The sequence below is a fragment of the Psittacula echo genome (assembly GCF_963264785.1).
Source record: "Psittacula echo genome assembly, chromosome: 2".
Lineage (NCBI taxonomy): Eukaryota > Metazoa > Chordata > Aves > Psittaciformes > Psittacidae > Psittacula > Psittacula echo.
Window position 1 is genome coordinate 118,933,429 of NC_137737.1, and position 27,974 is coordinate 118,961,402.

Consider the following 27,974-nt stretch of genomic DNA (forward strand, 5'->3'; position numbering starts at 1 on the left):
CAGAAGTTTATCTTCCTTTCCTTTTTGTTTAACATTATCTCTGGCATTGAAAAATCCCACTGGCATTCTTTTAGTCCTTGTGTTGTTCCAGTTAAGACTAAACCTCAGCAAGAATTCATTCACCAGTAAAAAAAAAATAAAAATATATAGTTACACTATTTGCAACTAAGACAAAGTTATCAGTAAAATGTAAAATGAGAAAGTCATCAGTGAACTTTGGAGACAGTTTCATTTGCCTGCTTAGACTTCCACTGCAATGATTAACCAGCTGCACAGGAAGGAAGGAGCTTTATTTTCTTTATAGGTATAGAAGGAACTTTCCAAACTTTCCATTTCAAATCTGCTTTAATGAAAAGAAAGTGAGCCTTCAAAGTCCTAGCAGGAGGCTTGAATTTCAATGAAGACAAATAAATATTCTGTTGGAATATTATGCATACTGTTTTTCAATGCCAACACAATCTACTACAGGACTTTAGGAAGAAGTTTCACCCATAACAGTTATCCCGGAAGTAGTACTAGGGTTCTTGTCACTTACCATTGAAGTGGTTTCTTTTGATCCTGAGAAGGGTTGATTTTCTTTCACAGCAGAGACTTCACCAGCTTACCCAGGTTTGGTTTTTGATAGGGTGCTAGAAGATGGGCAACCTAGCCTTGCCCTGTGGCTCTCTCTCCAAGCTGGATATTCTAGGTCTAGAAGTTGACTGGGAGCAGAAAAGACAACACATTCCCCTTCAATAAACAGGTGAAGCGGGGCCTGGTACTTGCACATATGTGTTTCAGATAATGCCTTCTTAAGGAATGATTTTTTTTTCCCCATTAATCGGCATGCACTCCCTGAAGGTTTTAAGAACAAAGAGAGCCTTACACATATTTCAGACTCAGACAACTTTCTTTAGTCTACACCTAAAATCTTCGCACCTCAACCATGACAACACTTTCAAATGGAACTCCTCCTTTGCTTCTACTGGCAAACATAGGTTGTCAAGTAAACCCAAGACAGTGTTTTACCTCTTAGAATGAACAACTCCACCTCCATTTAGAGGAAAACTATTTTTATAGATTGGTGGGATATGGATACAGATACAAGTGATTACTGGAATCATTTCTCTTTCTGAAACAGGTATCTGAAAAGCCTTTCCTCCAATGAACAGCTCAAGAGGCCAAAACTGAGAGAAGTCCCGTTTCCAGAGGTAGACAACCCTCCTTTTAAGCACAGAGAGTCTCATATCCTTCTGGACATGCTATTTTTACACTGCTTCCAGTCTTTGGTCAAGCACCTACCTCATCATAAAAAAAAAAAAAAAAAAGGTTTTAATTACATTCCAACAATATTCTTACAGGAATCAAGAAAAAAGTCATTACACCACAAAGCACTGGATCATTCCCCAGTAAAAATGGCATCAAAGTAATATTTCATCTTATCAGGCAAAAACCCACTTAAACCATCATGATCCAGCTACACACAAAAGTCAGATGCAAAGCCAATGGCCTAGTGTACCAAGCAAAGGAACACCACAAAGTTTCAAAACATTTATTTAGGTTGAAGCTCGCCCATATGTATGTACCCATAAGGTTAAATGCATTGTTTATTTCAAAAGAAGATGGCTGAGAGTATTCAGACCAGACTGAAGAACATTATATACTGAACAAAGAGTGCTGCGAAGCGGCAATGCAAAGTTTTGCAGAATTCCCCATCCGCGTACACTCCATTTACTGCCAAGAAAACTGAACATGGTCTCTATGCTCCTTCTGTCCCCCACATGCCTGATTAGAAGCTGTTGGCAAGTTTAAGATATTTTTCTCTCATCACACACACACATCAGTTTAGATAATTAACTTCATTCATACCAGTCAGCCACATAAAATCTATTTTCAAACAGTAAGGACACCAGCATTCAACAGCAGACAGGCATCACACTCCCTTTAACTTGAGTGCTGTTTTGTCCAAATACTAAGCTGACCAAATCAGCAGTTAAGTTTAGATGCCACAGTCAACAGAATTTTGGCTAAATACTTTTTACTTACAAATGAAGATGCAGGAAAAATTTACTGAAACAAGAATCTAAACCAGACATACTGACCCTGAGCACATTACTTTAAGAGGCAGATTAAAACTGAAGACATGATGTATAAATTTGCTTGTATTAGAATATACAAAGACCCCACCATGGAAAAACCCACACATCATCTTCATTAGCTACATTAAAATACAGTATTTACATAGAAAGCAGTTAGAATCAGCTGTGCAGACAAGTTACAAACTCCCCCAAACCACAAAATTCAACCAGCTAATCAGTATCACATCAGCTGTAGTGCAGCTACTACCAAGTGGATTTGTATCAAAAAGCACTTTCACAGAAGTATAATTTTTGTCAGGTTGGTGAGGAGGATGTTTTTGTAGCCACTGCTTAGTATTTTGCTCCTGTGAGGAAAAGGTGGATGGTTAAACAGCATATGCCAAGATATAATATACAAATGAAGTTTAGATCATGTTAACCGACCTGCTGACTTCCCCCCCTCACTGGAACAGCACTGTAAAACTAAGGATCAATTTAACTATCATTGCAAACAGCACACAGCATTTATAACAGTCCCCAGGGATGATATTTGCTAAATCAGAGTAAAATACACCACCTGTCCTTTAAGAGTATTTAGATCATTTACTATGTATGATCACTTCTTCAAACACCATATACATACAACTCTGACATTCACTTCTGCCTAGTTTATTAACCCCAGTGCCCTGATACTCATTTACAGAAACATCCTAATCAGATTTTGCTTAAACAATAGTAACATTTCCTTGCTACCTCTTCACTCGATTTCTGTGTCTGTACATAAATGTATCACCAGATTGAAAAGACACTTCAATCAAAAACAGCTTTTTCTATGTCTGGTAGACAAACTTATAGGAATGCAGGAGTACAGGTATATACAGGAACTGACTAGCTGGCAAACAGATCTAACTTAAAAGAGCCACTACTGCAATATTATTAATGATCATAAATAACCACATTTCACACACTTTTTCTAAAGACAGATTATATGATGTACATCATAAAGCTCCTTACTGAATTAATTTTTATTTATTCTGGCTTCTGTTATGTATTAAACTCATCTAACAAGTGTTTGCATAAAAATTCAAGTAGCAGTAATGAAAAAGATGTATTTTCTCCTACATAATTTTAGAAACAGTACTAAAATCACCTAGTCAATATCGTAAGCACAGAATTTAATTCAGATACAGATAACACCAGGATGATAATTTTCTGCTACTTAGGAGCATTAAGGAGTAAGGCCTGTGGTCAGACCACAGCTCCCAAAGTTTAGGGTATGGAAAAAGTGGATTAAGCTCCAGCCAACATAACCAAGAGCGCGGCAGCTCATAAAGCGTATCAGAGGTAAAGGGATAGAAAGCATTGTCTCTGCTGCCTGCTGAGGAGGACAGGAGGCGTAGAACACGCAATTCTCAGGCTACTAAAATGCAAAAGCTTTTCTTCATTTCCAGAAGCTACCTTATAACCACTGTTGGAGAACTTATTGCCTGTAAGGGAAAAAAAGTCTTTACAGAGAACAGCCCTTGCTTTTCCTTTCACAGAGGCAGAGAGGCCCAAGATCCAGATTCTTACTGGCCAGCTTCAAACTAGTAATAAGAAATTGTTAAGTAGAACCAATAAGGTTCAAAGCCCTGTAAACTCAGAAGTACAGCAGTAAAAATGAGTGGTGTATGAGAATAAATTAATGCTCGTAAGTCCATCTTTTCAGGAAATAAACATGAAGACAAATCAGATAAATTCACTCATGTCTACATCAACAGTTATAGGTTAGAAAAAGTTAATTCTGTACAGAAAGATGATGTACAATTATATAATAAAAACTCATATGGATACAAATAACCCTATACATGCAATGACATCAATGTACTACATCATTCTCTGAAGTATGTATGTACATATGCATGTACATGCATATACATACACATGCCAACGGGTACATACCAGTTTTGTTAATTATTACACAGTAGAAATACTCCCACACTTCTAGAGTCTGTCTTAAGCACTTACCTCATCAACTAGTGCCGCAAACTGGAAGCTTTATGTTTTGGTGGTATGATGCTATTCTCCCCTCCCTAAACTCAAGTAATGATACATTCAGTTTACAAACAAAAACACTGCTGCAAAGTGAACTAGACAAATTAGATACTTACTTATCAAAACTATCACTGTATTTTATGAAGCTCTCCAGCTTTTCCTTGGCATATTCTACCACATCTGAATGAAGCTCTATTCCATGATTTATCCCAAAAGGTCCTGTAAATAAAAACAGCAGGGTGTTTTTTGTTGGTTTGGCTTGTTGGTTTTTTTGTGGTTTTTTTTTCCTTTAAGCACAGCATGATTGAATAGAACACTATTAAACCTTTCATCTGTGAAAGTACTAACATCACGTAAAACACACAAGTCTTCCAACATCACCAGACAAAGTTATTTTTTTGCATGTGAATTACCAAAGCTTATGAGGAAGGTAAAAGGCCAAAGGATCAATGAAAGAACAGGGACAGAACTGTGGTAAAACAATTCTATAGAATGAATTTTCTTTATAAGTATGCAGGGGAAAAGTCTGAGAAACTTTCAATAGTTTTAGTTGGAATACAGCATTTTCAAATTATAATTTAGTCTGTATCTGTGTCTTTAGATTTTGAAATTTTATGTCAAAATTCACATCTTTTGACAATTTGGGAGACTGGGTATTATAACTCTTAGCCACACCTGCTCTTCTATTTTGCAGGTTCCAAAATCAAAAGTCTGCTCCCCGTTTACTTACATAATTAATTTCCATCTAGAACACTGAAATTTACTACATTATGTTCACTCATCACAACTCTAACACTGCTTTCCTAAAATTGATCCAAGTATATTTCCAAATCAATTAGCATGCCAATAGTTAACACTATTTTTCAGAAACAGAAAAAACGGTGACAGTATTATGAGGATTATCCACATCAGGAAGGAATGTGAATCAGATAGTCACATTTGCTGTGGGGATTCTATATTTAACATGCACAAGTAGCCCAGGGACTTTAGTCACTGGAGCACAGAATTGGAAAAGGGGAAGAAGAGAAAGCAAACATCAGTAAGATGAGACAAATCTTGTATTTATAGCCTCTACAGCATTTTAAATCTTTCCTAAATATTTAACTCAAGGATGTTACTCCAATCAAAATTCAATTTGTCTTTTCTAGGACACACACTAATAAAACAAACTTAAGGTTACTGAGAAAGCTTTCATTTTACTGCAAGAAAGAAAATATTGTATGCTACTAAGCTGATGAATAACTGCAATTCTTAACATAGTCTAGTACATTTACTACTAGGTGAAATAAAACCAATCCACTAAGTTACCATAGACAGTGCTCATAAAAGCTCTTTGTTGGCAGGCAAGAGGTCATCCAAGGAATATTCTTAGAACTTGTGAAAGCAAGTATCTCCTGTTGACACACCTACTGTAAATTTAGTTTATTATCTATCACATTGAGAAAAGCATTAAGATACATGATTATTTCCTAGCTGTTTAATTATTTACTTGCATAGTAAAAGCCTATGAAGTTTCTAAGCAGTATAGCTAGTTTTAGAGCACTCAACAGCATCCAAGGCGCTTTCTTTAATTAAAAGATTATTGCCATTAATTTAAAATTAAATTAATTTTAAAAATGAAACAACCTCATCCATCCCAAAATTCACATATACCTTCCTTTCAAGACTCAATTTTGAAAAACAAAGAACTAAAATCCTGTAAAGGTCAGCTGCTCCAACAGCTTGAAATTAAATCTGTGAATACAAGACACCAAATAATGATACACCATAGTATTTGTAATTTGAACAGAAATATGATAAACATGTTCTGTTTTATCAGCAAAAAAATCACAGCTGTACATTTAAGTAAAGGGTCAGCTAGTCTTAAAGTGCAAAACCAACTTCTCTGCTACTGTCTTTAGTCAACTGGCTTCTTTCAGCATAACAAGCTAAAAATTCCACCATCTAGTCTGAACCACATTTCCATTTTTACAATACCAGCAACAGTTAATTTAATCTTAATGGAGTGGAGGAGGTTTATTAGTATGTTTCTATACTGTTTAACCAGCTTTGAATTATTTGCTAATTTAATCTAGTCATTCTGACAGTGCCAATGTGGCAGAAATACTACTCACTATGTTGTCAAATTGAAAGATACCCAACTACTGTCAAAACCCACATGGTTCTGTTACTAACTGCAGCATACACTGAAATTGGTTTTAAAAAAAAATGTGAACTTTTAAAAATACTTATAGTTTGTCAGCAATTTCACCTGTGTGGTTTTTTTTTGTCAAAACAGCTGTTCCCTGGCTTAAAACTTACACTAAAATAATGATTATATGTAACTAGCAATTTTATCAAATGGAGCAGAGTAAGAAAATAAAGGCACACAAATTGTCTTTATACCTTCCATGTCTCACCCTAGCACTCAAACCACATTATAATACCAAGTAGACTTTGAAGACTAGGTATAGCACTACAGAAACATAGAAAGTCTACTTCTGCAAGTAGTTGAGCAGTTGCTTGCTCCAGGCTCCTCGGCACTGCTAGAGAAGTATCAGCACCTGAGCTGGCTGTGTGGGAATGTCTGAAGCGTAACCATGATCCTCAAGGGCTGTCAGCCAATCTCACCCTCTGCGGAAGACAAGTCTTTTCCTGTTTAATTTCTTCAACTCTGCATAGAATATTCTGAAGGACAGGAATTCTGCTTGATAAGGAGGTCAAAACGAGAAGCATTCAATAGTAACCAACAGCCACCCAAAAGCTGTCAGATTATTACACAGGTACAAGTGAAATATATAAGGCACATTTTCTTTTTTAAACATCATAGTTAAGAAAGAATAATGCCATAATAAAGCTTTCCACACAACAAAGAAATAAATGAATACCATTACTTGCTACCCTGAGCAAAGACTTTAGAGAAAAAAAAAAAATGCAGCAATAGTTACTAATTGTTTTAATAACGGAATAGAATGCTGAACTTAGAATCTTACAATCTAATTAAAAGTACCTACTCCTAAACCGAAGTAATCTTGAAGGGCGAAGAAACACTCTACCAGAATAGATATCTTTTTTTAGTTTATTTTTACCTAGGAATAAATATAATTCCTGTTTCCACAAGTGAACAGTAGAATCTCTTGAACTGATTGGTATTAATCGGAACAAAAGACACTGCTGGAGATGCCAACAAATCACTTTTGTTATATACTACTAAGGATAATTTCTACTTTTTAAAAAATAAGAACAGATGACAGAAAGTAACTAATCTAAGGAAATATGAAAACTCAATGTAATACAGTCAAATTTACACATATCAAAACTACATAGAATCATAGGTCCTTTCCAACCCTAACTATTCTATGATTCTATACATACTAAAATAAATGAAGTTATTTCATGTAATGAAATTAATTTGTAAAAAATAAAATTATTTATTGGTAAATATGCTCTGTATTCTAAATATACTTCTCAAATTGTTCCTTTATGCCTTTTCCTTTTAAACAAAAGGACAGTTTCCACTCAAATGAGAATTTTAGACTACAGAAAGGCAAACAGGAACAATTACCTCTTCCAAAACACTTCATGAATTATCACTGAACAACCGTGTCAGCAAACAGCTTGTAGATAACATACTGTATCTTAACAACACATCTCAGACACCTAGTCCTAAGTGTAGAACTGTTATTTTTAAAGAAGAGAAAGAGAAGTTTTAAAGGACTTGTACAACCCTGTATAGTGGAGGAACAGTGTATTAAAAGGTTGAAGTTACCTAGTATTAATCCCACCATTGTACTCAAGTATCCGGTTCCACTACCCAGATTTAAAAATGACAATCCAGGCTGAAGCTTCAGCGCTTCCATGACTTCAGAATAAATGCAGGGTGCTGACAAGTGTATATTTCCATGCTTCCAGGCCAGGTCTTTATAAGCACTGTCCCTGTGTCCTTCCAGATAATAATCACCACGATCAATTGCTCTGAAGGCTTGCTCCACACTCTCAGTGCGAATATACTGAGCTTCTTTCAAGTTATCAATTAAGTCATCGTTGTCTTCTCCAGCACTCACAGCTCCTCCCATGCCGAATTTCTATGATAATTCAATTAGTTTGCAAAATACATCAGGAGAAGAGTTTTTCCAAAAGTGGAAGTATGTAATGGATTCTCAGTTCTTCTTTCAGAAGCACATCACAAATGAATCCTGGAAAATAGATATGTTTACATAACTTGAGTTTCAAAAGAGAAACAAACCAACAACTCTTAGAAGGTGATGAAATATTATTAGTATTGGATCACTTTACGAAGCAGAACTACTAGAAGTCAGGACAGTTAGTATTTAATCAAAATTCTGTCCTTCAATCCAACATTTTTCAGCTTGGTTTTATTATGTCCACACAGGCTATCTACATTAGCATTAGTAATGCAGCATAAGTGTTTACACAGACACTGAAAATGCTACAGTGCTAAGAACCACATATATTACATATATCTGGGGGGAACAGCAACTACCTTTTGGACTAGCTGCAGTCCCACCCTGAAAACCAAGTGTCCAATAGCACTTGGGAGCATGTATCAACTTAGCTACATTTGAAAGGAACTGGATTTATATGCTCCAAAATCAACCCTCAGTGGGAGAAAAAGCCAGGTGAGTAGTGATGTCCAGGAAATGCTTCTCAGATGTTCAGTTCTGAGTTGAACTAGAATACCAGCGCAGACACAAACCCAGATTACTCTGTTCTGGGTTCAGCACAGGAAATCCCTTTGCATACCTGAGCTCCTCCTGCTTGCAATATTCACTATAGGAGGGTATGAATTCCTTAAGTATCTAAAAGTTTTCAAGAACTTTCTAGTGCTTAAGAATTAGCAAGTTTCATGAATTCTACACAGCATATTCACTTCAAAGTTATTCCTTCAGAACCAAATTTTATCTGCAGTTCCTACATTATTAATCACTAAACACCTAAAATCCAGATGTTAAAACTCTGATGTTGCATGAATTATCAGTAAAATAGCAACAGAAGACTTGAAGAAAGGAAAAGAAAGAAGTTTAAGCCACCACTTCTAGATAAATCTAGAGTACCCATACTGAGCCAACTGTTAACATTAATTACGAAGTCAGTTTAGATAGTCAAAAGAAAAGACCACCATGAGCCTGACTCATGCTCCAGGTAACTTTGTTAAAGAAGAAAAAACACACACGTACACAAAAAAAAAAAAAAAAAACCACCACCACCACAGAACAAACAAACAAAAACCTGGACACATGCTGACTCTTTAATTGCATTGCTGAGTATCACCTTTGAAATAAATTCCCCCTGCCTCTTCAAACAAGCATATTTCACCAAGCACTTTTTTTAAAATACAAATGCAATCTGTTATCCGAGAACACTCCAATGCAATCCAGCAAATTCCTGTTTTGTACGTGCCTATTTGTGCAAATTTGTGAGTCAGGAACTCACAAACACAATCCAGATACACAAGCTCATTTAAGTTATCAAAATGAAACTGATTCCCAATTTTACACTCTGGGGATCACTGCAACACAATTTTCACACTTAACATCCTAGCGTTCCACAGCAGGCAGTAGGCCTGTGTATGCTTAATTGTGTAAGAATGTCCCTTTCTAATTCTGAAAAAATGAAGGACAATTTAGACAGAAGTATGGAACTTGAGGGGAGAATTTTCTTTTAAGTAAAAATAAATAAACAAACAAATAAATAAATAAACAATTTACAAATATATTCTAGCCCTGCTTGTCTGCACTTGCATCACACCTAAAAGCTCAATCAACTACTGAACCAAGTGATAGATAGCAAGCCCTACAGTGACTAAAGCAAGAGATTTTGCAACAGAATCACACTAAAAAGGTTCATTATTGTCTTGAGAAATGTTTGGAAAAAATTTTAACTGAAAAAGTAAATGCAAGAACTGAATACTTTGAGACTAATGCTGCAGCTACTTTTGAAAAACAGGAATACTTCTCCAGCCCCACCTGCAGAATGCATTCACCACCACACACCAGCAGATGGAGAACTTCACCAACAATCTACACTCAGCTGGTGAGCAGACAGACACAAACCCCTCAGAAGTGAAAAGGCTGTTCTTCCAACCTAAAACTTTATCGTTTCCGTCAAATAATGTCTTTAGTAGCCTCATATAAAATTTCTTTCCCATAAATAACATTTACTAATTTGAATATAGCCACTACACTAAAACAGAATTAACTTCTTCAGATATTTTGTAATTTTAAATTCTTGGTATTATCTGTCAGCTAAAGTTTTTGTGGTATCACAAGATTCTCTGCTGATGACACTCACCGAGCATTTCAACCTCTTTAATGGTTATCACCCAGAATCTCACAGGCAAGAACAGAAAACATCTAGTTTGTAGCATGACACTGTGGAACATTGGTGAGAAAACAAGAGCCTCCTCTCAAGAACACGATGCTTACACAGCAGAACAGTGGCTAGTTGGAAGAGTAGTTGAAGTTTGGGTCTTACTCTGGATACACTGCTCCTAGCTGGAAAAGGTGACATTATGTAGGCAGTGATACTGCTTGCTTTTTAGGTATCTTGCTTTTGGCTTGCTTTCACTAATAAACCGTGGTGCTCTACTCTGGACTCTACAGCTATGTGATACAGCAAAAATGCTACTCAGGTGGAAGGTGGTGTTAAAAACAAAACATCCTAGGAAGTTAAAGAAACAGCTTTTCATGAAAAGCGACCTCTTGTGCTGCACATAAGTATTTTTTTATATTTTACTTCCGTTCAATGCTTTTATGTTTCTAAACTTTTACCTTATGAAAGTAAGATAACTGTTTCTAACATACACAACAGATGTGTGAAGTCAGATATATTTTCCACTGTTTTAAACACACATAAGAAACCACCTCACAAGCTATTTTAGCACAGCCAGAGAAAAAGGACAAGTTAATCAAAGCTTTTCTTGTGATAGCTGAGCCAGGACCAAAATAGAGCAGAACATACTAAGATAAAACTTCTACACAGCTACAAAGCTCACAGAGGGCATCCCGCGAAGTTTACCGATACCTAAAATGCAATTCACAAAGAGCACAAGCAGCACTCTGATGCATACTACACCAAAAGCTATATAAATTTCAGAAGAAAGGAAGAGCGCATAACAAAATACAGCAACTACTTTAGCCTCAGGAATCTCTGGAATAAAGAAGCCAACAAAAATGTATAGGTTAGGAATTAAAATTTCAATCTAGTTTTGAATAAAAAAGTTCATTCACTGATTAAAACGAACTACGATTTAAAAACTCTGTTCATGCTATTCATGATTTTTTTACAAGTTGAAACACTTTATCTTGCAGTTTATGTTCACAATCAAAATTAAATGTCACACTTTCCAATTCCTGCAAAAATCCACAGGAGTGTATCACAACTCTGACCTGTTGCTGACCTAACTTGTAACCAATTTTAATTACTTATCATAATTTCTGATTTATTTTTAGTACTGTCACTTTAATCAAACAGGTGTTCTTTAGCTATGTGAATCTATTTCACAAGCCACACAAAAGCCCAAGAAGTCAGTAACCAGATACAAGGTTTGCCAAGTGTTTTTTTGCCAGCTCTCAAAGGAACACAAGTTTTGCATGTTTCAGAATTTTTACAACTACATTTGCTCTTCAAGTTAATTCTTTAGGTCACTAAAGACTTGTGCACTCTGTTAAATACAGATTAAATACCATACTAGCAAGGTATCCAATTAATCTGACAGACAAGACCTTGCCTCTGCTAAATCCACACAATGTCAAGTACCTTACAAATACAGTATCTTGCGATACTGATACATCCTGACTCCACACAGATGAATCCTTAAAAATACAAGTTACTTGAGACTACTAACTTGCCTTTTATGTTGCTTCAAAGGATTAAAAACAGAAGAAAAAATATAATAAATGGGATCAGACATATTTCCAGTCTTCTCCTCAGAACCATTTTCACTAAGGTACCAGCGTGGAGCACACCACACTGAATCAAGACTGCAATACGTTATTTTAAAACTTAGATGACATACAAAATTGCTTGGTGAACCTTCCCCTTTAACCCAGGAAGGAGAAGAGACAACAATACATCACTGAGCTATGCATTAATATAGACATAGGAGTCAGTTGTTAAGTTTCCTCCAAAAGGAATATTCTGTGACTGGCAATAGGATGGAATTAACCACAAATGCACACAAGGGTCTGAAACACTTTAGTTCATTTAACAGTTTCAGTTTACTCATAGTAAAAGTCAGCAACATCACGCTGATCAGGAAAGGTTTAAATTTTCCAGGCCACCAACCAAGTGTTAGACCTCCTTCTGTTCAGACTCAATTTGTGCCACTCCTGCAGCTGTAATGAACTCAAGATCACGTTTTACCTGTCCTTGTCCCATCCACCAATTCCTACAACAAAAGGACTCAAATTTTACTTTAGCTTCCCCTTTCCTCCCAAGTACTGTAACAGTGCCACACCAAGAAGAAATTCAACTCCAAGTGAAACAGCCAAGTGTAAGATTTCAGCAGGACCTCCTGAATAAACAGAATGATTGATTACTATCTGAAAGTAAAAAAGAAATGGTAACATTAACTTCACCAGGCAAAGGCTGGAGAAAACCAAGATCTTAAGTGTGTGTTGGAGTAACTGTAGTAGGTGACTACAAAAATCAGAATGCTGTGGGACACAGAGGTATTTCAGCACGAAGCATTTTCAAACATTTTTTAAACTTTTATACATATGCCTCACCGCTGAACTGCTACTGAAGACAATAAAAAGTCTAAGTGCTTTGGAATTAGATACTACTTGAACTGCCTTCTCTTTCACAGCTATCTGTTTTGTCACTCCAAACAGTTCAGAAAAAAAAAGGAAAACTGTTGTTTTCAGGATATAGTAACGTACTACTTGGTGCATTAAGGAAAACTATTGGAAATGCATGTTTTTGAAGTCTATACTCATCTCACTCAAAAACATTCACTTCTAGCCTACTGCTCGGCAGATCACTTCAAAAAGCTCTTCAAGTTAAACAGAAACAAGTACAAAAAACAAGTGCAGCCAGCTCTCTGATGTAACGCACTCCACAAAGCATACTTCAAGGTTCTTTGTAATATAGCAATGGAACAAGGAACAGACCACAGGATTAACGTTAAGCCAAACAAATGTAAACAGATACAACTACTGACTTAACCTGAAATGCATTGACCTACTTGGGCAGAAAATGTTTGTCAAGTCTGATGTAAGCCCAAGCCCTGATCCTCCTGTTTAGGCCTTCAACAGCTGTTTATACAAGATTCCAGGTGTGTGCTTGATCTCACTCTTCCTCCACATCCACTCACCTGAACACACCAAATAGCACACATAGTACTACATTACTTTCAGAAGATACACTGAAGCTTACAGCACTCCACAAATAGCGGAGTCACAAACAGCAACAAGCACATCAGCACAAATTGTGTGATCAAATGACCTTGACCTTGGTTGTTATAAAAGGGTGTAACGCTAAACCTGTTTTCAGGTTTAAAATTCATCACCTTTTATTACAAAGCAAGGAATCCTACATACCCCCTTCTAATGCATAGCTTAATATCACATCTTGACTTAGTCCTCCTTACTGCTTTGGATCTGAGCAATCAAAACATGTTTGCAAAGCTGAGCTTCCCAGGCTTCAGAAGCAGTTTCTTCTTCAAAGTTTCCCATCTGTGACACCACATAAATGTGTTCCAAATGCCTGCTTCCACACAAAGGAAAAAAAAGAGCTCACCATTTCCACCTGAGATAACTAGAAGCATAGCTTGCCATACTGGGGTGAAACCTAGAGTACAGGATAGTTTCTGAAATTTAAAGGTATACTCAAGCAGCCCTATTCTCCCAGAGAGCAAGTTGTCAGCTGCCGTCTCTGTCTATTTAAAGCTGTGCTTATGATTCTCCAACAGCTGCCTCTATAATCACAACAGACTCAGCTTCAGTGTTCACATCCTAGAATGCCCTCTGGGCCACTAACTGACCCTTCTTAATCATATCCTGCAAAAACTCCATGCTGAGAGACAGGAAAGCTGTCCCACTGCCCCAGTTTACTGACTCATGAATTGACAGTGAAGAGTACCTGTTGGTCTTCTGAACAAAACCATTCCCCTTCTCTCCTCAAATATATTAGAACTTTGGGATTTTCACAGGTACAAATACTATGAATCTAGTCATTCTTGTTACAAAAAGCTTTACATTGGGAACAAGCAAAGAAACACTGTCTTCTTGATTTGCTAGTATCTGATTTCACAGTGAGTTTTAATTCAGCCAGTATCTGCCTTAGCACATTTGTTAAGAAATGCTCATATCTGTAAAATGAAAAAGCCTCCATGGATGAGAGGCTGATGAGCTGATAGACAGCTCCAGAATACTCTGATTAGCCCACCTTTGCTAAAGTCTCATGAGATTTTAAATACCTGACATTATTAACATGTGCAGACTTTAGTCTGTCAGGCATAAAGTTTATCCATTACTGATGGACAATATTAATAACCACCTCCTCCTCAGTCCCTAGAACCAGCTCTTCCTCATAGTCTGAAGCAAATAAATGGAAATGCTGATAATAGCCTTTTATGTGCTCTGAAAATCATTTTCCAAAGCAGCAAGATACAGTTAGCTAGTATCATCAGAAAAACAACTAAAACTTATGTGTTAGTCTAGTGACACTGTCTGTAAGACTTAAAAAACAAAACCAACAAACACAAAAACACGGATTATTTTAAGAATTTCAGAGAGCAGTGTTAACTGCTAACAAAAGTCTGAATATCTGACTGACAGTGTCTATTGCAGTGTATGATGCAGCTTGAGTTTTGGAATTAGCTCCTGCAAGTAGTACTTGAGCAAAGCTGCATAGCATGGTTTTTTTCAGTGACAGACTGTAACAATAGTTTCCAGTCTCTTGCTTATCATTAGAGGCCAGCTATATGCAAATTAGTGATTACATCTCAAGAGGCTGTATGAATACCTTTCTTAGTGAACTGTGTACCTTATAGTATCCCATCAACTACAGATTTTAATTAATACTGTTTTTCTACCCACACCAGTCGAAAACATTTGGCTGTGCTTTACTTGTAAGACACTGCATAAAATGGTCTCATCTCAGGGGAGCCCAAAGTGGCTTAGTAACCTGTCGAAGTTCCACTAAAAGATCTCCTAAGCAAACGATGTCAGCTTTAGCCAATGTCCAACATAACAGAAGATCCCCTATCCTTCCTCTAACAGCAGTGTCCGTGAAAGAACCTGGCAGTCCTCTTAGAGCACACATTTTAAAGGTCTTGGCTCCTCAGAGGTGTGCCTAGAGCTCTGTCTATTCCCAGGCTACAACTATTTTAAGTCTGTCCAGTATAAACTAGTCAGAGTACACCTTTATCACAGACTGGCTGAGAGAAAGGCGAATGATGAGAAGCTTCTCTATAGAGACACAGAGAAAAAGTGCAGTTAAAAGGTAGTAATAGCTTCTTCTCTGTCAAGCTTAAAGTATCAGGACTTCATAAGACAGGTATGAATCAGTGATGCTTAATAGATACAGATGTCTGATATTCACCAAGTTTGTACTGTGCACCTGTTTTTTTCAGAAAAGAAACTGCTGTCTGTGCACATATTTCACAGGAATTAGTGAGCTAAAGAGTGACCAGACTGCAAAACTCATTGCCACAATACACAGCTTTGTACAAGAGTATTTAACAGAATACTCATTTCAAGCAGGTTTATATAAGCCATTACAGTCATATGTTAAGCACTGGAAGAGCTGTAGAAACGCTCAAAAAAAAAAAACAAAAACAAAAACAACAAAAACCAACCAAACCTTAAAATACCTAATGTGTTTAGTCTGAAAACGCAAAAGGCATTCAAGTAACAAATATTTCTGCAAATTTTAACATTATGCTAATCATCAGCAAACTAAAGACCACCTTGACATAAAGAACAAGCCAAGTATTCAGTATTTTTGAAACAAAACCTGTTTCTTCTTCAGGAAAGGCTTAATAATTTCGTTTGTGATGACCAGAAGGTAACAAACCACAGTAAAATATGATACTCCTTCACTTTATCACCTTCAGAGAGAAACCAGTAACATCCGGGGAGGGACAATGCTCTTTAATAATGAAATACAAAGCAAGTTTAGTACAAGAACTGAAGCATACTTGCCTAACCTTTACCACAAATGTAGTTTCTGCAGCTACAGTTCTTAAGCAGATCCAATCACGTTTCATATAATTTTCTGTAGGGAACATGTGGCCCATGACAAAATATTGACTATTTCAACCAGTGCCAAAGTTCAAAGGCTTACTGCACACAAACATTTCAAGTTATTTAAATAACTCACTTCCAGCAGCAACAAAACAACATATGCCTGTTGCCTTTAGCAAAAGAAAATAGAAATGAGGCCAAGTGTAAAAATAGAAGATACTTACATTCCTGACACTTGAAACCTCATCTCTGAGTTATGCGTTTACTGCAGTCTTTACCAAAAAAAAAAAAAAACCCACCCAAAAAAAACCCCAAACACAAACACAAAAAAAACCACACAAAAAAAAAAAAAAAAAAAAAAAACAAACAAAAAACCAAAAAAAAAACCAAAAACACACCAGGGCCAAATAAACAAAAGTATCAACCAACTTTATCAAGTTCCCAGTGCTGTGAAACCTTTGGATTTTATGATCTTTAGAGAGATATTTAAAAACATCAAAATAGCATGCAATAAACACAATAAACAACTTTTAATATTGTATTATCAAAATATTTACTTTCAGCCTGAGAATCTCAACTTTTACTTATTATGCATTCCCTTACAAAATTAAAAAAAAAAAAAAAAAAAAAAAAATCAACTCTTGAACCTGCTTACTAGTTTCTTAAAATAGTACAGTGCAACACAACAGCATGTTTTTGAGAAGTTATTTTATTACTTGGGCCTATGATCCTCAAGAGAGAAGAATGCGTAGGCCAGCATCTCTCCCTCAAAACCATGACAAAATTATATCACTGATGCAGCTCTCCAGAAGCATCATGCTGGATTCACCATTTCTTTCAAACATAATTTCTTTACCAAAACACTTGCACACTAACAGTTACTTTTATCTTGTCAAAGAAAACAACGAGTATCTACTTGAACTTTTTTTTTTAATCCCCAAATCCTGCATATCGCCAAGTACCTCACACTTGAAGGCTCATTAAATCTGCCTCATTTTCCAGACATACTATAAATCCATAAACAGCATGCCCTAAAGCGATGTGATCTTGTCCATAAAGCCGTATTTCTTAAGATGTCCAATGCTTACTTTCTGTATCAGAAATTAACTAACCCTTCATGATTCTTATCAAAGGGAAGTGAGGGTTTATCAAAACTTTCAACGTACAGATGAACATATGTTCAAGTATGTTTCAACGTACAAGTATGAGCTAAATCGACTTCTAAAATCTACCAAAGGAGTCTCTATACAATTGCAAGAAGGTTTAGTATTAACACTCTTACCAAAGCCTGTTATCAAAGCCTGTTCCAGAAAGACTCATGCAATCATTCTAGCATTCTCCCAGTTCTTGCTGCTATTAAAATACATTACTTTGAAGTAACATTTCAAAAATATTGAGTTTCTAATAGTATCACTTTAATTCACATTTCTGTGGCCAGCCAGTAACTTCTACCATGCATTTTCAACTGGCCTTGCAAATGATTAAACAGCTTATTTGCTATCAAAGTTAACCCTATTAGATTATGCAATAAAAAGCTGTTCTGCACACAAAGGCATGGAGAGTCACACTTGCGCCTGGGGGGAAACCATCAAAACACCCTTACCAGCTGCTCCGAGGAGGATCACAGGGGAACCATGGGCTCTTCCTGTATCCCCACCACCACTGGGCTTCTCTAGGATACTTTTCAGATTGAGACTGCTTACAGGGCTACCAGATTTATCACAGTGCGCAGGGGAAAAGCATGTGAGGATTGCACAAATCTTGTTATAGGATGCTCAGGGGAGAAACCAAAGGTGAGGAAAGGGAGGAATCAAAATGACTTGGAGAGGAGCAAGCACAGGAAATCAGACAATGGGGATAAGAAGTACAGACCACCTGTGAACAGGTTGTAGGTCAGTACACATGCCTAGCTGTGCTCTCCAAATCACTGCTGTCTGTCCTGTCTGTACACTAGTCTCCTTCCATTACTCTTTCCCTGGGGCTCTCTTCCGTGTACATGCGCATCTACAAGTAAGGCAAGTAGCTCATGGATCAGAGAGGCCTGAGTACAAACAACAACGCAGGTGAGCTTTTGCAGGTCAGGATGTGATCACAAAGTACTACACTTGACTAGCAAGCAAACCAACAGTGTGGCCTGGGAATCAGGAACAGGGCAGACTGTCCAAGTGTGCTAACTGGAGGAGCTGGCTGCTGAAAGAAAAGGTGTCTCCAAGTGAGCTCCTGCAGAATCTGTGGTGTTTGGGATTAGTGGCTGAGTGTGAGTGTATGCAAGCATGTGCACGAGGCAATGGGGGGATAAAGGAAGCCAAGGGCTAGTTCTGGGGCAGAAAGAATGTCTAAACTCAGTAGCTGAAAGATCCATACTATATATATGCATCTTTTTGCCACTAGTAGACATTCAGCTTTACCATACAGAAATGGCAACAGGGTAAGGACATTTGCATTGGCTGTGCTTGCATTAGTGTTTTCTGTTTTAATGTGGTGGCCAACTATGTTTTTATATACGTACATGCTGAATACATGTGTTTCTGTGCTAGTGAGGCTAGGTGCATAGCCTCATGACTGACTGGACTTGGGGCCATGCATGCCTAAACTAGGAACTAGAAATACTTGACAAAAACCCCTTTATGGCCGCCTTTAAAAGCAAAATCCAAATACGTAAGCACATTTTCTATTCTATTTCTATTTTTCTCACACTATTCTATGATTATATGATTCTATGATTTTTAACTTGAAAATGCCTCTGCACCATTGTTTTTGTCTCCAGGTATGAATCAAGCACTACTGCAAATACAGCTCCAAAGTTATAATATACTTTGCAGTTATAATATACTTACAGTATATTATTATATTATTATAGTGTATTATTATATTATTATAGTATATTATTATATTATATTATTACAAAGTTATAATATACTTACAGTACAAACAATAGCAGATATATTGTGGAAGGTATTTGAAACATCCAGGAAAGCTTCATTGACCATTTCAAAATATTCATGCAAATACTTCACCAAGAAATGGAAGCTGAGCAACTTTTATTATTGCTTAGGTAGCAGCTGTGCAGATGCATAGTGTAAGTGTATCTTCATTCCCATAATCCTACCTTACCAAGTTTTTCCAGTCATACAAAGCAGACAGTTTTCACCTGAGAGAAGCGTAGTTTACAGATATAACACAAGAGGCTGCTACAGTCACGTAACCTACTGTACTTATATAATGAAAAACTCCAGCTTATCCAGAGCATCCCAGAATTGGTAAATCAAATCCTACACTAAGTTTTTTTGCACAACTGGATTACTCCAGACATTACCACAGAATCTCATGAAACTCAGCAGTAATGAGTCTTAGTCATAATGAATGCATAATTAAATGAAGTAAATAAGCAGAGACTAAGGCCTATGCAATTTATAATGTTGCAACTGACAGCTCAACAGGAGTTATAAAGAAACTCGGCAACTCATTTTTTTCCTGTGTCCTTCCAGTTTCACTGACCTCATCACTGCAGTAATATCAACTTTAGAGTTTCTTTAAGGAAGAACATAGCAAAGCTTAATAAACTGGACAGCAGGCAACTACACTGGATGGAAACAAAACCACAGTTCATTCTCAAAAGGGTAAAGGGGAGAGTTTTGCAAATAAACAGAAGGGTCACATGCTCCAGCAGAAGATCCAGCAAAATTCCACCTGACAGATTCCAACATGAACAAAAGAGTAAACATTTTCAGATGGAAATGAAACCCTTTTAATGGCAAACTGATGTCCTAGTAGAAATACTCAGTGCATTCAGCGCCATCCTTGGAAGTGTTCAAGGCCAGGCTGGATGGGGCTTTGAGCAACCTGGTCTAGTGGACAGTATCCCTGCCCACAGCAGCGGGGTTGGAACTAGATGAGCTTTAAGGTCCCTTCCAACCCAAATCATTCCATGGTTCTAGGCTTCTTTGATTACCAATTGCTTGAAATTATTAGTACTGCAGGAATACTAACCTTTTGCTTTATATGCTGAAATTGAGAACCTCACTTAGTGAACTTCAAGAGTTCATTCTTACAGCAATGCTAACTTGCATACTTTTTAGTGATACCTATCAAGCAAAAACAATTGTGTTGAAATTATGATTACCAGGATACTGGTTCCAACTCTTTTTTTTAACTTCAATACATAGATTGTTACAAAGCACAGTGATCCTGACTGGGCTGAGGAGTACCATTTGGCTTTTTCTTTCACGTATTTGTAAAAAAAAACCACGTGGTAATTCCTGAATACCCCTGAAAACATTTGCTACAGAAATAACACTAACAAATTCTCAGAATAGTAACCCCTTCTAATTTTCTCCCAACCACATGGTCCCAATTCCTCTTTCAATGTTTTCAACATTAAAATTTATAGGAATTATGCATTTCATTTGGGCCAGGGACACCACAGGCGTATCAGTTGCTGAATGTGATACACAAGCTGACTGTTACCATAAACAATTTCAATGACTTTACCCGTTTCACTTATGGAAGCCATACATTGATGCAGGTATCTCTTTTTGGAGAAGCAGCTTTTTGTCTTTTTTTTTTTTTTTTTTTTTTTTTTTTTAATGTAAACAAATAATTCAGACACATCATCTCCAAAGTGTTTCCTTTGAAATTTTGTTCCCTTTCACTCCTGAAGACAACAGGAACTGATGGTAAATAGCATTTGATTTGCCTGAAGGATAGTACCAGTACACATACATTGAACAATTATATTCAGGAGTACATGTATTTTATGCTTACTGTATTGCTGCATACTTCCTTTCACTACATCTCTAAACTACCATTGTGCAAGAACTCTGATTTGACTCTCCTGCCATTAAATCTATAAAAACTTTTTTAGATGTTAACTAAAAAAATCTTCCCAGTAAAAGTGAGATGCCTCCTCGGGGAACATTCTGAAGTGTCATAAAGATGCAGCTATGCGTCCTGAAAACAGTTTTCAAGATTGCTTAATTAAAAATATGTGCCTATCATTTAAGACTTTAAGAAGCCAATTGGTTTGTTTGAGGGTTTTTTTGGTTTTGTTTTTTTCTTTTAAAGGAAGAAATAATCATGATTACTGACAGCTTTAATAAGCACTATCTATTTAGAAATCATGCAACAAAGTTTTTGTAGTAATAACAGCAAGCCTTTGGTACTTGCAATGTGACTCAGGTGCTTGAATACAGACCTCTAGTGCTATTTTAGGTGCTCATGCTAACTATAGGCTACTTGGCCTATGATATGGTAACAATTAGTGTCAAGTAACACACCATAAAACTCTTCTGTCCACATCCTGTCCTTGCTTCCCTGCAAATAAGCAAGAAGAACTGCTGCTGTTGTGCGATTTAAACCACACAGAAGCTGTGGGATGCGTTCTTTGAAAGGAATGCCAACAGCTGGGACTCGAAAAGCAAGCAGATAAAAATTAAGGTATTGTTGGTCAAAAGACTCAGGAAAGAGACCAAACGTAGGAGATTGACTTGTAACCTGAACTGAATGCAGAGTCTGTCATCACCAGGTTGTAAAAACTCTCAGGACAGATCTTGTTCAGTCACTACATTGCCACATAACAGGTTGGTTGTCCAGGTATGCTTTGCGCATGTGGGCATATAAACACTACAATCTCCAGCAAAGTTGCGCATTAGCAACAAAGACAAAGGCTGTCCCTTCTTTTACTGCTCAGCTACCTCCACTTAAGATTTATCCTGCCTACTATCTTTTTTTCCATTTTGGGAGAATGCAGGTCTCCAGTAAATTCTCATCTTGTATCTAACAGCTCCATGCTCACAACTCAGATGCCCCATAGCACCTTTGTATGAATGTCCTTCACACAAGATTAAAGACATCCCACACCACTATCAAGCCACTTGCTCTATGCCTGTAACTTTTTAAACCTAATTCTAAGGGGTTTAGGCAAGTTCCAGATTGTCTCCTCAAACAAGATTTTAAACATTAATTCCATTTTTTATCTTTTGCTTCCTAGAAACACTGCAGATCTAAATTCAGCATTTGTTTAGCAACTGTATGCTTCGCAAATACTACTTTGAGACAATCTGGAGTGAAATGCAATACTTGCAGAATATTGAGGCTTAGAATTTATCTCATCACTTTTAACAACACTCACAATACCCTTAAGCCTCCAATTCTGCAACTCACAGAACTCAATATTCTGTACTTTTAACAAACTTTACATCCTTTCTTCACTAAATATAATACAAAACAAAGCCAGAACTCCAGAATAAGCCATCATTAAATCCTTCTTTTAAGCAGTGAGCTCCAAGACTCTTGCTGCAGGACAGCCCTCCAACCAGCAAAGTTTACCCCTGCTCCACAGTCACTTCCCCACTCTAAAACTCCCCTACATGAGAGTACACCAGAATCTGTAGCCTGAGAGTTACCATGGTGACTCCTGATGTCATACCTAAACTATTTTAGGAGTGTGGAGTTTGGGGGGTTGTTGTTTTTTCTTTTTTTTTAATTTCCCTTTTTCTTTAGAACTACTCTGCAACAACTTCTAAACCCATGATTTTTCATTACAATGAAGGACAACTTATATTTCTGTGCTCCAACTTAAAGGACTGATGAAGCTTGTCAAGAAAAAAGTTACATACCAATTACAGTCACAATGCAAAAGTGACCAACACTGTCGTTTCTCTCCACATACAGCTTCCAATACTTTTTGCTTTCAGTTCTAAGTTTCTTAGGACTAACTGCCATTTTTAAAGATGTCTTAGCCTTCAGTTTACTTTTACTCTACTTTGTATTTTCAACATTTCCAATAAGCTTATCAGAAGTACATTTAACAGGAATCCACACACATACATTCATCAGAATTTCAAGCGTCTTGTGATTAGTTAACATCACTGTCAACTCTGCAGTAGCAACACTAACTCTGGAACATGAAGTTGGCATGATATAACTGGATGAAAAAGGACAGAGAACACTACTGTTCTGAACAGCAGCCAACTAATCTTTCAGCCCTGCACAAGAAGTGTATTCAGCATCCTAAGCTGCTACAAATGGTATCCTTTCTTCAAGGCCCGTATGTCCAGCCTGATTTTCTTGAAACAATACAGCAGCAGCAACTGCTTTAAGAGTTTGCATTAAGCAGATCTGAAGGCTCTCATTAATCCCCAGCACACACAAATAAGTCCCAAAGGAACTGAAGCACAGTAGTTACTTCCTGATGTTTTAATGTAATTATACCCATAATATTTAATATAAACTACTTTAATCCCTAGAACTTCATAAAAGAAAGAAGTGGAACAGTTTTAAGAATCCCCAAAAACAATCTGCAAAGCAGACACACTAAAAGAATTCTCCAACCAAAAACCCCACACTCATTGCCTGGAGAAGAAGCATACACATCAACCTCTGACCCTACCAGAAGACTCTTGGAGTGCCTTAGGCAAATCACACACCTGATTATTGTAATAAATGAGATAATATTCAATGATTTTTGCATTCAGGAGTGTCAAGTGTTGTAGACTTCAAGGCACTTTTCTTACACAGAGAGTTAATGATCAGTTACAGAGCATCACTTTCAGGTTAGCAATCTCTATGACACTCTTGCTGAATATGGGAACAAAGCAGAAAATGGAAACAATAGCTATGTGTAAAGACACTTCTCATCCCAAAACAATTACTGGATTCTCAGGTGTTTCTCACCCTGCACTGAAGACTGAGATGAGTATTCCCATAATGCCTTTTTCAGAATTGCTTTTAACGTATTCAGTTGGGGGTACACTTAAAAATCCTGGCATAAACCTTTCTGGAACACTGCACAGAAAAATCATCTTCCCTGTTACTGAGTTTTAGGAATATCTTTGGGGAAAAAACAAACAAGCGAAACTGTATTACTCATCACGTCTTGCAGCAGAACTTCAAATTTGATCCCTGTGTTACTGTTTCTTCTTCAAGTTGCCTAAAAATAAGTAAGTCATAGACAAATATTCTCTTTAGGAACTTCCACCTGCACTGGCATCATGCCTAAACCTACCTGCAGCTTCAGAATACACACCATCTCAAAGCAACCGCATTTCAAGCTTACAGAAACACAGCCAAGCGACTGCTCTGGTATGGTTCAGCACAGGCATGGAAAACTAGAATAGATGGCTGGCACTCTGGTCCTCTTCAAAAGGAGCTATTTCAGCTTAGAGTGGTCACTGACAGTCAAACAGAAGACTAAGCAATAAAAATCACCCATCTGCCAAGATTAGGACCATAAAAATGGCAAGACTTCATAGATTTATAAATAAGAGTACTGTAAAATTGAAACTGGCTGATAGACTATCTAAAGCAAGTCATAGCACAAACTCTATGACTGGATGAAGAAAACACCAATAAAATGCAAATTAGGAGAGGCAGAACGATTTTTTACGAGAATTCTGAAGACTGGAGATTATGCAAGGAAGAAACTTAATCCTGCACAGACCCTGTGATAACATTTGGCCATTCAGGGCTGTCCAGCATTATAAACTCTTCCATTTCTATGATTGCATGACATTCTCCTCAGTGTGGTCCTCCCAACAACATCCAATTGTTTTTCCTTGCATTTCTGAGGCACAGTGACTGTTATAACAACATCTGGCTAAGTGTCCATCTCCAAAGGCCGCATTGTGACTCTGACCTCACTCACATACTTCTTACATTCCTATATTATATCTCTTCATCCAGAGTCAGTTAAAGTACAGATTCTTCTTATGCATTTGTCCACCTACACATCCACAGTACTCTTCAAACTTTCCCAACAAATCAGGCAGGAGTTCTGCAGCAGACAGCTCCATTTATCCAAGCTTAACTCCTTCCAGAAGGGGTCTGCACAGAGTAAAGTAAGCACCATGTGGGGCGAGGAAGAAGGGAAAAAAAAAAAGTGTTCCATGATTCATTTGCAAGAATAAGGAATTATGGTCACAAAGGCATTCTCATTCTCACCGTTTACTAACTTTAAGGATCATTTTTTTAATCTTAAAAGCATTCTCCATAATACAGAGGGCATATGGCCAAGACGGGGTGGGTTTTCCTTAATTCCCTTAAGTACTTGACTAGCCTTACCTGTGTGTCTTTTTTGTGTGTGCCTCAGCCTACTCCTCACTTTCAGAAGAAAGCTTACTTCCTTGCTAAAGTCTGCAGCTCAACTATGCCTGACTTTTACTTGACAGGAATAAAAAAATACCCACCCACTAGGACAACAGTAGCTACGTGGGCACTGGTAAGTACCGCAAGGACACAAGCATTCGCTGCACATTGCAGCAGTTTAGTACTTCCAGCTCGTCTCTCCTGCAGACCCTAAAGATGTTTTCCTTCGTCTTCCACCAGGAAAACTGATCACACTCACACACATACGCACCCTTCCACCACAGAAGGTTTTTCTTTTTCCCTTTTGCTGTCAAAGACGACAGAGCTGCACAAAGCAGGCCTAGGCTGCTGCCTGCGTATCAAACAAATGCCAAGATTCCTTCCCCTCCGCCCTTCCCGTTCCTTCAACTCCACTCGGAGCAGCTGACAACTGCCGAAGCGGGGGAGGAGGGGAACGACGGGGGAGAGACAAGGCCTACACATGCACAGAAGGAGGCGACCCGAGATCTCGGGCCAACGAGGAATCACATTAACCGCAGTCCGCAGCTCAGCTACAGGCAGACGTGACCCCAGGACGCCTCCCCCGAAAAGATAACAACAAAGAAAACAGAAGGGAGGAGGTAGCTGCCCCGCAGCGAGTTCCTGCTCCTCCCCTTACGCTGCTCCCAGCCAAAACACGAGACCACAATGTAAACAGAGACAAAACGTGCGTTTATGGCAAAGCGGGGGGCAGGGGGCAGCCTTCTCCTTCCCTGCAGCAGCAGCAGCCAGCATCGCCCACCGCTGCGTGCGGGGCGAAGAGCAAACTTACCCTGCACCTCACACACTTCGCTTATGTAAACAACGTATTTTCCCCTAGCTGCTGCCACACCACCTCCTCTCCCGAAATACCCTTCCTTAGCCTTCAGGGTTTTCCTGAAACAAATCAAAACAACACGTCGCCTCACACCCCTCTTGCCTCCTCCAAAACGCCTCGGCCTGAAAGATGCAGCTCCGACCAGGCCCTGAGGTTACTAAGATTCGGGAAAAAATCCGTTTCTCAGTGCATTTCCTCAAAGGCAAACCCCCAGCCGTCAGGAAGGGGGAGGCGGACAGGACTCACAGCCGCAGCGGGGGCCGACCGCTGCCTCCACCTTACATCTTAACTCGACACCCTCCCACTCCTCCCTCCAGATCTCAAGGCTGAAGCCTTCCCCCCGTCCCCTCACACCTGCCCCGGACCTCGACAACTACATCAACCATCTCTTCTCCCAATCCCTTTTGGTCCAGAGACTATTTTTTTACTCAGGCGGCAAAAGGATGCGGGGGGTGGAGGGGGGAGCCGGGTAAAGGAGGAGGCGCGGGCTGCCAAGGGCGCCCGCCCGCTCTCCCTCCCCACCCCGCAGAGGCGAGCGACAGCAACCCTTCGCCCTGTCCCGGCTGCATGAAAACAACCTTCCCTTCCCTCCCCCTCTCCACCCCCCGCGCCTTCAGCGCGCGCCTGCGTGCGGGGCCAACCGGACAATGGCAACTGGAGCGATCGGTAGGGGGGAAGGGGTGGGTAGGGGTCAGTCGCCCGCGCTCCCCACATCATCCCACAGCCGCAACTCACCGTCACGGCTGCTCCCCCCAGCGCCACACCACCCAGGCGGGGAGCGTAGTTCTGCGCCTCCCTTCCCTCCCTTTCCTCCTCCCTCCCGCGGGACACTCACCCGTTCTGCAGCGGATCCCGGACCCTACGCGGGGTAGCAGCAACGAGACCCGCCCTGTAGGGAAATGCAGACGGGAGCGGCAGAGCAGATGATCCCCGAGGGAGAGGAGGGCTGCGTGCCCTCAGCGTTATCCCGGCCTAGAGGAGGGGCCCGCGGACCGTTGGTGTCGGTGCGAGAGACGGTGAGAGAGAGGAGGTGCCCCAACAGCTGAGAGGATGTAAACACAAGGTCACGTGATACTGCTTCGAACGGCTGGTACCCCTCCGCGCCACAGGGCGGCTTGAAAGGGGGAGGAGGGAGAGGTGAGTCGCTCCGCGTCCAGACGTGGTTGGCTGCGCGTTGTGAGCCCGAGACCCAATGAGGAGGCGGTGCTCACGGTGTTCGTCAGCAGTCGCCTAGGGACGCAGGGATCCTTGCGCTAGCAGTAGTGCCCTGCCACAGGTTCGCCCCTCCCACGGGGCGGGCCGCTCATGTCGCCGCGGCCAGCGGTGCTCCTGAGGGCAGCTGAGGGAGGATTTGCGTCGATGGGGGTCGGGGAAGGCCGCGGGGAATGGAGCAGGAGCGCCGCAGGAGGCGGAGAAGGACGCTTGGGCCCGGTTGTTAGAAAACGCTTAAGGTGCCTGGTGTCCGGTAGAGTGAGGGAAGTGATCATTCCCGTGTACTCGGCGCTAGGGGGGGCGCAGCTCGAATACTGAGTTCGCTTCTCGGCCCCTCACTACAAGAGAGATAAAGAGTTAATGCCGCGGATCCAGAGAAGGGCAGCGAAGCTGGTGAAGGACTTACAGCACAAATGTGATGAGGAGCGGCTGAGGGAAGTAAGGGTTGTTTACTCTGGAGAAGAGAAGGCTCAGGGGGGACATTATCACTCTCTCCAACTACCTGAAAGGAGGATGGGGAGAGGAGGTGGCTGGACTTTT

At 39.2% G+C, this 27,974-nt stretch overlaps 1 protein-coding gene across 5 annotated transcripts in view; it reads right to left on the reverse strand.

Moving 5' to 3' along the window:
- PCMTD1 (protein-L-isoaspartate (D-aspartate) O-methyltransferase domain containing 1) overlaps nucleotides 1-27,397 on the reverse strand; it is a 43,802-nt gene extending 16,405 nt beyond the window's left edge. Inside the window, exons 1-3 of one of the 5 annotated variants that reach the window (XM_080611319.1) lie at nucleotides 27,058-27,397; nucleotides 7,840-8,266; nucleotides 4,208-4,310 (exon numbers count right to left, since the gene is read on the reverse strand). In XM_080611319.1, coding sequence (XP_080467445.1) covers nucleotides 4,208-4,310; nucleotides 7,840-8,146 — 410 coding nt within the window. In that variant the 5' untranslated portion in view covers nucleotides 8,147-8,266; nucleotides 27,058-27,397. Of the gene's footprint in view, nucleotides 1-535; nucleotides 675-4,207; nucleotides 4,311-5,399; nucleotides 5,419-6,634; nucleotides 6,778-7,839; nucleotides 8,267-27,057 lie in introns of those variants that run through there. The other 4 variants (XM_080611321.1, XM_080611322.1, XM_080611320.1 and 1 more) reach the window with 4 other exon arrangements.
- Nucleotides 27,398-27,974: the final 577 nt, after the last annotated feature.